Below are 12,486 nucleotides of genomic sequence, written 5' to 3'. Positions count from 1 at the left end.
GCATAATGTGAAAGGCAGACTATAGGATGGCTGAATTCATATATAAATATGAATTCAGGTAATTCATATTTATTGATACATTGATGTTAAGTAGGTTCCTATGCCAAACCCAATCAAATGCCTTTGAAATGTAAGGGTAACTGTGCTCAGGTCTAGTCTTCGAGAATGGAGATGGGGAAGTTTTGGTGTGGATTCAGAGGCAAACAGTCAAGATGGTGTGTGATCTGTGGAATGTTCCCTACAAGGATAGATTGAGGGTGTGTGTGTGGATTGCATAAGTTGATTTATGGGCAAAAAAAAAAAAAGAGGGGATATGATAGAAATATTTAAGTTACTTAAAGGGTTTTTGTAGGATTGATGCAGGGGCAATGTTTCAGCACTTGGCTGAAGGGAGTAGAACAGGAGGTCATCCCTGGAAGTTGAATAAAAGTGTGGTTAGTAGGGGCATTAATATTAGATTTTTTGCTTGGAGAGTTGTGAATGAAAGAAATAGGTTGCCAGAGTCATTGTTAGTACCTGGTCTGTTAATGATTTCAAGGAGAGGTATGATAGATTGTGTGGATAGTTTGGGTCTCCTATGTTGAGTCTTCTGACTCCATGGAGTGCCTGTGCAATAATAATAAATAATAAAGTCAGAATCATCAGTCTGTATTCCTTAGGCTATGTGGAGGTCTCCTTCCAGATCTACATTTAAATCTGCATTAACATATAAATATGAATTCAGGTAATTGGTAGAGTTCATACCATTGCTGCTCTAGTTAGACTTATGTCTCCTGGTGGAAGGCTGAAAATAATAATAAAAATATATAAGTAGAGCTGCTCAAATGCGATGTGATAATCGAGGTGGGAAAGTTATGCAAAACAGATGTTTGATGTTAGTTTGGCAGGAAAGAAGACCCAAAGGTCGACAAGCTCTATGTGGATTTGTATTGATACATTGATTTTAAGCCATTGATACTAATGGCTTAAAAAGACCAAAATTTAGGATCTGATATTGTTGGAGACCTGACAGATGGTAGATGATTAATTTGGAAGATGTTCAGTGGATGCTAGCAATGTCAACTTAATTATGCAATACTATCATAATATCCTGTGAACCTCTGTAATTCAGTATACCTTGAGAAACTCTTTGATTGGAAAGACTTGAGTTAAATGTACGAACATGGGCAGCTGCCCATGTTCGTACATGATTAGTAAATGGAGTAATGGTAGTGGCTAGGTCATTGGAGCTGCATCCATCGAAATACTTATAACGACGGAGAAAGTGTATTTATGGGAAAGCAAATGGAAGGGGGGGGGGGAGTAGTCAACTAACTCTCTTCCAGATACAATTGATTATTATGAGGAAGATTTTTCATGTACAATCCCAAATGTGAGAATGCTATTTTAAGGTTGGACATATTTGGGATATATGGAGTTGTATGAGTTGAATCTGAAACACTTAGAACATAAAAAGCACCAAGCTTTTCGAGGTTGAAGAGGCTGTGGACGAGATGTGTCTATGCTAGGATAGGCTAGATGTGAAGAGGAGAAAAGTAGTCTTAGTTGATGAGTGAATTGTTATTAAAAGCAAGGGGTGTGAGGCATAGTCCTTCTTACAGGAAATAAAACAGGATCGTGTTTTGGTAGCATTAAAATTCACTAGATTATCTCCCCTCTCCCAGTTGAGAATGGCAAGAAAATAGGTGTTTAAGGCATTGTCCTTAGAAGATTTGAAGCATTAGTCATATGAGTTCTACAAAATTTTGTAAATGAAGATGAGAAATAGTGTACTCTGATTAGTAAAGCTATGAATAAGGTTGGATGCTAGTGAGAGAAGATCATTGATGTATAGGAAAAAGAATGTGGGTAAAAGCATAGAACTTTGGGATGCTCTGACATTGATAAGGAACAAATCTGATGAGAAGGAACCATTCACCATGACATGCAATGAATGACTAGAGAGGAAATTGGCAATCCACTCACAAAGAGTAGGAGGAAGATCCTAAGATGGCAGCTTGGTAAAGTCATAAGGCTGAAAGCTTGGTAAGAACAGTGCCAGACTTGTTCTGATACCTTGTAGAAAAAGCATGCACAACCACCACTTTCTCCAAATCATTCCATAGGTTCAAAAGTGGATAAGGTTAGTGAGGAGCTCTGCTAGTCGATGTCTCTAGGTGACCTACTCCATCACTTTGAAGTGAGGGCACTGGGATGATAGTTTGATTGCAGATATCTCTCTTCTTAGGAATAGGGCAGATAAAAGTTTACTTCCATGCTTTGGGATAGATATCAGAGGAGTATAACAGCTTGTGAAGATGATCTAGGATGAGTATTAGTACTAGTCCACAAGATCTTAAGCTCCTAGTGCATCAGGAGGGATAATATGTATTGTGAAATGATGATTTAAACAAAGCGCAATTTCATGATACATTAATAATTCATTGTATTGAGTTGATAAAATGCCAAAATAGATTTTGGGTTTGGATTGCCTGTTGTCTGCATCTTCAGAGCTCACTGCTGTGACATATATATGGCAATCAGTTTTTGAAAAGAGGAGCCTAAACTTAAATTTTAGAATTATGAATGTTGAAGTTATAAATGTATGAATTGTAATAATGTAGTATTGTATTCTAAAAAATGTAGCGATGTTTTTGTACATTACTAGAAATAATTTTAATGAGAGACTGCTGTTTCGTGGGAATGATTTAATGCGCATTATTTACTGATATCAGAATAGCACTGATCACATAAGCAGTTAGCTATTTTATTATTATTTGCTTTATAATAATATTTCTGCTTTATTATAGATTGTTTTATTTTATATTGCAAAACTTATATTATGATAGTTATTTTAATAGATGGAATACCAAAAGTATATTATTTTGGTCCTTGTGGCAAATATAATGCATTGGTAATGGAATTGCTTGGTCCAAGTCTGGAGGATTTGTTTGATCTGTGTGATAGGAAGTTTTCCCTGAAAACAGTTCTCATGCTTGCTGTTCAGCTAGTAAGTATATTGATTTAAGTGACATTATTAAAATTTATATAGCAGTACATATATTGAAAAGAGAAAGTGCTAAATAATTTATTATAGATGCATGCAGTAAAAATCTAACATAAGAAGGATTTTTTTATATTTTTTTGTGTTTATACCTGTATGTAAATACCTATAATATTTTTTTTTTTTTGTATTTAATAACCAAGATAAGGTGGTCATTTGTCATTTTACATGAAAATGAGAAAGGTATTTAAGCTTAAGATGCTTGCTATGTGTCTATTTATTTGAGTGAACAGTAATGATCACTCAATAGTAATTGAGTGATCATTACTGTGAATATATATACAGAAAGAGAGTGACTGCTTAACAACTTTGTCCTAGAACAAATTAGTATGTTGCTTATACATTTCTGTGTCTTGTACATAGTTAAAAAATTGAGCATAATTTTTTAACTGTTAAATCTGAAAGTATACCCATAGCACATTTGGGAAAGGCATGTGTCATTTGGTTGGAAAGACATGGGCTTGAAACTTATATCTAGGACATAAGGAATATTTTTAAGGAACTTTCATCTGAAGATTAGTTATCTAGAATCAGATGAAAGTGGCAGGGTTTTGCCTTTTGCATAAAAACAGAACACATGCAATTAATAGACAATAAAAGAATTCAGTGATAGCATTAACTATCCTATATAATAAACATGGTAGATATCCAAAATATTTGAATGCAGCATGAGAAGAAACAAGTTTGAAAGGGAAAAAAAAAGTGAAAGCTGCATTTCCATTTGAGTACTCTGAATGCAATATGGTAGTAGTTAAGGGTCTTTTGGTTTATCACCTTTATGTATTTATTACATAGCATTTGTCATTGTTTATACTAATTCAGTTTAGAAATGCCAAATTTGACTGTGGCCAGCCATTCAATCTAATGTGCATAAAAGATATTTCATTTGAGATTAGTCATCTGTGAATGTGTCCAGCTTTCGCTTCTCATGCCAAGAACAAAGTGAAATAACAGTATACACTGAAGAGTTTACATTCATCATGTAGTAGTAGTACTTTTGATTTAGGATTCTGTTGATAGAAATTATTTAACTTCAGAACTTTATTTTAAAGTAGTGCAGTCTCAAGTCATGCCAAAGGCCATAAATGCCTCATGAACACATGCATCATTACAGTTGTTTTACTTTACATTTTTGCATGATCAAAGCTGGATATATTCATAGAGAACCATTGGATCTCAGATGTAATCTTACCTTATTCCAAGAGATGAAGATTCACATGAGTATGCCTACCTATCTATTCTCTTTGTAACCTGTGGCACACATGACTTAGATCCATCTCCTCCAACTATACCTGTCTTTTTTTTGTGATTAATTCTACCTCTTTACATTTTCCACCCAACAATATACTCTTTTCCTATTATTCTTTATCAAGTTAGTTTCGAACTTCTCCCTTTTCATTTTTTTTCAGGGGCCTATATCAAAGCTACCCTTGGAATTTCTCCACTGTCCATTCCCAGCACGTGGTTACTCACTATAAGATAGGTAGTTATGAGTAAATTATGAGTGATCACTTTATTAGGAACAGCATTTAATAACGAGTGGCACCTCCCCTCTCCTCCCCCTTTGCTTAAGAATTGCCTGCTCTGTGGCATTGATTCAGTTAAATTTTTCAAACGTTCCTCTGGGATGTTTGTCCACTCTGTTACAATGGCTTCGCTCGGCAAAAACACACCACCAGATTAGATGGTGGCATGTTGATGCTGCAAATTGCTTGTTTCATATCATTCCAGAGATGCTCTATTGGATTGAGGTCTGGGGACTGAGTTGGCCACTTAAGTAAAGGAAACTCACTGTTGCAACACACATTGTCTTGCTGGAGATACCTGTTTTACAGTGGATAAATGACAGCCATGAATAGGTGAACATGATCAGCAACTATGTTTAGATACGCTATGGCATTTAAGCAGTGTTCAACTGGTATCATGACACCTAGCATGTCAAGAAAACACTCCTCGCACTATTACCCTCCTGCCACCAGCCCGAGCTGTTGCTTCTGGGCAGGAAGGGTCCATGATACAATAAAAACTGTGACTTGTCAGACAAGACAACATTTTTTTTTATAGTCAGGTGTCCAGTTTTGGTGATCATGTGCCCACTGAAGCCACATCTTCCTGTTCTTAGCTGAAAGCATTGGGATCCAGGATGGTCATCTGCTTCTATACTCCATCCATGACAGCGTACAAATCTGAGATGATGTTCTGACCACCATTGTTGTGCTGACATGATTTGACATGTTGTGGCCCTCCTGTTCACATTTCACAATCCTTGCCATTTTCTTCTGACCACATGCATCAATGAGCTGTTTTTATTCACAGAACTGCCATTGACTTGAAGTGATCTGGTTATTACACCACTCCTGGTGTATGCTAAACCCCAGGTTCCCAACCTGTGGGTCACGATCCCCAAGGGGGGGGGGTTACAAAGTGATTTCTGTGGAGGATTGCCTCTGTTATTTTTAGCTGCAATTATTTTTATAGGAAATTTCACCAACAAAGGTTTTCAACACTTATTTATGTCAATATGGCTACACTGCAATATTCTACTAGTGGTTGTAACATTGATTTTTGATAAATGAAGGGAAATAACTTAAGTGTCCATCACAGTGGATACTTAAAAAATATCAAAGGCCTGCCATGTTCATACATATTAAACATTTTATATTATTTTAATTATTTGCTATGGCCTTTAATATTTTTTTCAAATTTCTGCCTGGTGGACCTTGATTCACTTCCCCAAAATAAAATATACAAATGCAATGTTATCATTAGAATAAAATTCTATGTTACAAATAGTAAACTGAAAAAAATATTCACAAAGATGCAAATTTCAATATCAAAATTCGTTTTTAATCAGTGTCTCGATGTTTGAATAACAGACTGTCGAATAAAAGTGAGTTGCTCTCTTAACATAGTTGAAGATCACCCCATATGTTTTGCTGGAATTTCCTGAGCTAACAGAAAAAGAAGTTGCACTGGTACGAAACCTACTCATTGCTTCCCTGAATGTAGCCAGCATTCCTGATGAAGTACAGGATCAATTCTTGGATCTGCAGAACAATTCCTCGGCACATGATTTGTTTTATGAAAAATTGCTAATCTTGTGCTATGTATCAGTCATATCCAAATGTAACCATACTTGCATTTTGAGTTTTACTTCCATTTTACTTCTTCATTTTTTCCAGTTTCACTTTTTTGTATCAAAACAAAGGAGAAACAGACCAAATATTGAAGATGACATGAGGTTGGCTTTAACAAACACTTAGCAATGATTGAAGCTGGTTGCCCAGGTACAACCATCACATTAAATTTAGGTTAATTAAATAGAATTATATTCTGAAAAATCTATTTTTAATGTGTTTTCTTTACCCTATTAAAAATGCCTTTTTGTGCAAATGCAGTGGGGATCACAGGTCATTTTGAGGATGTCATTAGTGTTGAGATGGGTGATGGTGTGGTTGCATATCACACACTCAACAAATACCTTCCATCATGTGTATTGGGTAAAAGGATAACGAACCATTTGGTAATCATATAACTAGTGTGTCTAAGAAAGTAAGACGGTTATTAGTTTTGTTTTCTGTGGTAAAATGCATTTTTGGATATTGGCTAAGTGCACCAAAAATGTATCTAATGTGCCTGGGCGATGAGGCAAAGTAACAAATAAATTGTCTACATAGTATAGCTGTGTCGTATGTATATGCTACACCACCTACAAATCTATGTCTGTAATATGATACATGGAAGAGTCCTTTAAAGAAGTTAGTTCATGTTTCTATCATACTGTGATTTACTATGACAGTAGCATTTCCTTATCTGCTTTGATTATAATGACCAAATACCTCAATAAATATGGCTGCATTACTAAATATATGAAGAGCCAAAGGCTTCAATTCGGCGACATAACTTATTTAAGTTAAGGGATATTAACCGGGATGTAATAATATCCCTTAACTTAAAAAAAAGGCTGCATTAATATTCCAAAGATCTGGGAGACAGTCAATCTTAAGTCAACCTTTCTGAATTAACTTTGTTTTCATCCTTCCCCTAGAAGGGCACCTTGTTTTAGGTCATTAGTTCCTTTTCAGTTACAATTTGAACTGTTTCTACAACTATTTAATTGCATCCCCTGTGTCTATCACACTTGTAATTTTGTGCTGTGAAGATTCTGGTTGAAAGTCCAGCAAAATATTACTACATTCTGTAGATTATTTATTTTCTTTTAGTGTTATACCATGAAGCACTTAAAACAACCAGCACCTAACTATGTAACATGCAGGTTATTTAAAGTATAAAATTTAATATCAGATTTTTATTATAGGTTAATAAAATTTAACTGTTTTGAAGATTGATGGATGGTCACTCTTCATCCTTAGCTGTCATTGATAGCTGGATCAAGATCCAAAAGTTTCTGGGCAGGAGAGTACAATAGGAGAGCAAACAACTGCTTCATCTCATGGTCCCTAACACTATATTATTATTATTATCTGAAATAGTGTTAAGTTCTATGGTAAATTTTCTTAATTTGTGAAGTTATAAATCTGAGTTTCCAGGAGGGTTTTTTCCCTCCTGGAAACTCAGATTTATAACTTCCTTGCCCAGCAGCCTTGCCCAAGATCTGTTATATTCGAAAGAGAGAGCTTGATTGCTCCAACTATGTTATTCCCCACATATATCCAACCTATATATTAAAGTCAGTCATGGAGTATAGATAACAATATAATTTATTTTAGTTGGTTAGAATGTTTACGATTCATATCCATGATGGTGCATGACTTCGAGGATTAATATTTTGTGTATTTGACAGGCTCCTGTCAAAGGCCTTTGACAGGATTCCACATGGAATTCTAATCAGTAAATTGCAGCATATGGGAATGGACATAGGGTTGGTGAGATGGATAGGAGGGTGGTTGACGGAGAGATATCAGAGAGTGGTTTACTCGGGAGTAGAGTCCACAAGACGGCCTGTGACTAGTGGTGTGCCACAAGGATCTGTTCTTGGACCACTGCTGTTTAATTTGTTCATAAATGATATAGGAAATGATCTGAGAGGAACAGTTCATTTGTTTGCGGATGATGCGAAGTTGGGTAGGGCAATAGTGAATGCAGATGACGTCAAAATTTTGCAGGATGATTTGGATAGATTGGAGGTCTGGGCTAAGGAGAATGGATGTCAGTTTAATGTGGCAAAATGTAAGGTTATGCATTTTGGGGTGAAAAGATTGGCGGCAGTTTACTGCATTGGTGGAACCCAGCTCCAGGAAATTGATGAGGCACGAGATTTAGGAGTGTTGGTAGATAAGGAATTGTGATGAAGCTTATTTTCATCACAGCAACTTAAGAATACATCTTAATGACAGCAGTACCAAGAAATGCTAATAAAGCTTCTTAAGTTTTATATACTAAGTTTATGATGACTGAAACTGGCCAAATATGTCAGTGCATTACTTTGTTGTCCATTTCCACAAAAACATTTTTTTTAATACAAAATTCACCCATGAAAGGTTGTAAACCTATTGCATTCTTTGTGCTTTTTCAGGACACTTCAGACCCCAGTAATCAGTGTTGGTCTCACATATGGTAGTGATATCTGCCACCTAAAGCCATTCACAAAGATGTATGCAGCATTGATAGAATGGAAGTGACATCCAACTTCTAAAATAGCAGCAACATATGAGGACCTAATTTTGGTTACACCCCCCCTTATCCCCCCACCCCCTGCCCCGTGTAAAATGAAGCGTTTTTTGTTCACAATTGATAATGTTTCTTTTCATTTTTGTTTACTAATTCTGTTATGTTGCTTTTTTTTATTCTTTTAGCATAATTTTACAGATATGAAGAAATTCTATATAAAAGATATTTTTTTGGTATTGAAATTCATGAATCCTACCAATGTTGTGCACACAACAGACATTAGATCTAGCAGATCTGCTTTTCCTTTCCATGCATGTTCTATATAAATTTCTTTTTAACAGCCATAGTCGCATTTTTTTTTACCACTCCCACACATGAGAGCCACGAGGCCTATAGCAAATAAAATATTGTGTTTATGTTTAGACTATTAATAAATGGCTGTTTTTTATTGTTAATCTTGTTTATGGAGATTTTCATGCTAAAATGAGTTTAATATAAAATTTATTAAAATTACGTCTTCTTTGTATATATGAATTTCTTTTTACTTTTCAGCTACACCGGATAGAATATGTTCATTCCAAACATTTAATCTATAGAGATGTTAAGCCTGAAAACTTTTTAATTGGAAGACAATCAACAAAAAAGAATCATATCATCCATATTATAGACTTTGGATTAGCAAAGGAATATATAGATCCTGAAACTAATAAACACATACCATATAGGGAACATAAAAGTCTAACCGGTACAGCACGATACATGAGTATCAATACACATTTAGGGAAAGGTAAGATATAATTGTATATTGTGTCAGCTATTTACTTGCATGTTTATAACCATTTTTAATATTTCTGTTGAATTTTCAAGATGCTTCACTGTATATTTGCAGGAGCTATTGAAGGGTTTTTATTTGTGTAAACAGATAATCAGATAATGTACACCCTCTGTCCAAAAAAGAAACCGAACTTCTGATAGAAAATGAAACACAGGCCAATTATAATTATTCAAATAATTTATTTCAATCAATATACTCTCCCTCAGCTTCGATACAGCGTTTGGCATGTCAATTAATTCGTTAAATTATTTTTTTTTATCGGTTTTTGGGATATTGTTGAGGTTACTTCTGCTTGAATGTTTTCAATGGTGTCCCCATGGTGTCGTATTGCTTTCCTTTCATTGGCAAATGAAGTCGGGGGAAGAGAAAGAAGTCACAGGGTGCTAAATCAGGTGAATACGGTGAGTGATCCAACACACAAACTTGGTTTTTGGTCAAAAACTGTCTCACAATGTTTGAAATGAGATGGCGCAAAAGTGATCAGCTGTCTGCATCATGATACTCATGCTTTATGCGATGAATTGTTGCTATCAATCGCTTCAAAACTTTGAGATAAAACTCACCATTGACTTTAGCCAGGCAGAATGAAGTCTTTGTGGATAATACCCTTGGAATCATAGAAACAAATCAGCATTGTCTTTACTTTTGACTTTTCCAAGCGACTTTTTTTTTTTTTTCAGACGCCTCTCTTCTGGTGGTCTCTACTCAGCACCAGAGTGCTGAGTGGAGACCTCCAGAAGAGAGCATGAAACAAAGCACCAGAGTGCTTTGTTTCATGCTCATACTCAAAACACCACGTTTCGTCACCAGTAACGATCATTTCAAGGAAGTTTGAGTCCTTACAAGTAGTTTTAATGAGGTCCTTGCAGTGTTCAATTCGATGCATTTTTTGGTCATAAGTCAACTTGTGGGGAACAAATCGCAAATTCAATTTATGAAGGCCCAAACTCTCAGTCAAAATGTTGTGCACAGTTGATTTTGGAATCCCCAATTCATCTTCAATCAATCTCATGGACGATTTCGGGTTTTCTTTGATGAAATCACGCACTTTTTGGTTGTTAACTTTGCTCAGTCCAGTTTTTGGACGGTCCGGCTTTTCGTCATCCTCAAGCGTCTCACGACCACTTTCAAATCGCTTAAACCACTCGTAAACTTCAGTACGGGATAAACATTCATCACTGTATGCTTTTTGAAGCATTTGATGCGTTTTGGTAAAACTTTTACCAAGTTTAACACAAAAATCAATCGCAGCTCTCTGTTTGAAACTCATTTTCTGACTGGTTGTCAAAACACACTGTCACTCTTGGCACTGTAACTCTACTTCTAATGAAACAAATGTCATAAACACAACACTAATGAAGGTTGTCGCTTTCGACAACAAAAAGATACTACAGGTGGTGCTAATAATTTCTTCTATTTTCGAAAAGTTCAGTTTCTTTTTTGGACAGAGGGTGTACAATGACAGTTTCATTTGATCATTGAATTTTTTTTTTAAGTTGAAGCTTATGATGTTTTTTTTACCTAGTTAGTTTGGCTTGGGTCCAGGATTTTGAGTGGATGGTGAACAAAGCCTTTGTTCCGCTGATTTGGAGCAGGTATTGGACTAGAAGAGTGAAGACAGTAATTAGCCCAAGGAAATAAGGAGTCTGAATCATGCAGGCCATCCAATTTGGCACTATTGTAGTGCCAAAGAATATGAAGTAGTGGCTGGATGAAGGGTATTCTGTAGGAAAAGAGACTTGGTGAAGTTATAGTTGAAGAGAAGAATTAAATATACTGATTAAATATACTGATGTTATCTCTTCTCTTGGTGAAGAGAAGAGATAACATCAGTATATTTAATTAGAAGAACTGGATAAGAAGAGATCTAAGTAGTGTGAGGATTATATGGTATTCTGGTGGGTAGATGGACTATATGTCAAGTTGTTGCTAATGTCAGATACCTCAGTATCTCTCACAGCTTGATCATTGGAATTAGAGAAAGGAAGCCAGTTGAAGTTGACATTCATAACATGATGAATAAAAGTGGGGAAGATCCTTGTCTTTCACCTTATTTTATATCAGACTACCTTTCTATACCTCCTTCTGTTTGAAGGAGGTATAGAAAGGTAGTCTTAAGTATAGACTACATATTCCTCTGTATATTGTCCTGTTTATCTTGACATCCAATTATATGCTTTCTATAGATTACGAAACAAATACCGATCCTTTTATATTCCTCGGATTTCCTTGACTGATTGTCATCATCATCATCAAATTCCTGCCGTGTACCCTCAAGGGGTGTACAGGATATGATAGTACTACATGAAAAAAAAATTACATCATTACTAATTTCCTATCTACAATTTTCCTCCAAATCAGTCTATTACTTGTCAAGACTCCAACATTTTCAGATCTTATATTTCTATCATCTAAGGCACTTTGTACCGTATCAATCCACCTATATCTTGGTCTTCCTCTGGGTCGTTTTGCTGCCAACCTTGCAGAGAACACTTGTTTTGCTAATCTTTCTTCGCCCATTCTGCTTAAGTAACCATACCACCTGAGATTAGCTCTGCTAACGCATTCCTGGATGTTGACAATGTCAAGTTCTTTCCTAATATCCTCGTTTTTAATATGATACTGCCATTGATGCCATCTGTTCATGCCTATAATCTTTCTCAGGACTCTCATATCTATGGTCTCTAGTCTTTGGTCAAGTGTTTTACTTCTGACCCAGCTCTCAGATCCATAAGTTAAAACTGGTTTGAACACTGTCTTGTATACAGCTAATTTAGTGTTCTGACTAATTTCTCTCTTATTCCATATGAATTTATTCAATTGATTTCCTACCATACCAGCTTTGCTGATTTTGTTGTCTATTTCTATATTTAATTTACCATCTTCAGTAAAAATCGTGCTTAAGTAGCTGAAATGTTTTACTTGTTCCACAGGTTCTCCATTCACAATACAGCTGACATTTTCAATGATTCTGCCT

The 12,486-nt window shown here is 35.6% G+C and overlaps 1 protein-coding gene across 2 annotated transcripts in view; it reads left to right on the top strand.

Annotated features, from left to right (window-relative positions):
- LOC150107718 (casein kinase I-like) overlaps positions 1–12,486 on the top strand; it is a 300,934-nt gene that overhangs the window by 121,357 nt on the left and 167,091 nt on the right. The window contains exons 4-5 of one of the 2 annotated variants that reach the window (XM_090391487.1): positions 2,841–2,989; positions 9,227–9,461. In XM_090391487.1, the coding sequence (XP_090247613.1) occupies positions 2,841–2,989; positions 9,227–9,461 (384 nt within the window). Of the gene's footprint in view, positions 1–2,828; positions 2,990–9,226; positions 9,462–12,486 lie in introns of both variants that reach the window. The other variant, XM_090391486.1, reaches the window with a different exon arrangement.

This window comes from Typopeltis vanoorti, chromosome 4 (assembly GCF_054136105.1).
Source record: "Typopeltis vanoorti isolate ZY-2024b chromosome 4, IOZ_Tvanoo_1.0, whole genome shotgun sequence".
Classification (NCBI taxonomy): Eukaryota; Metazoa; Arthropoda; class Arachnida; order Uropygi; family Thelyphonidae; genus Typopeltis; species Typopeltis vanoorti.
The sequence above is the reverse complement of the archived record's forward strand: the minus strand, read 5'-3'. Positions and strand labels throughout refer to the sequence as shown.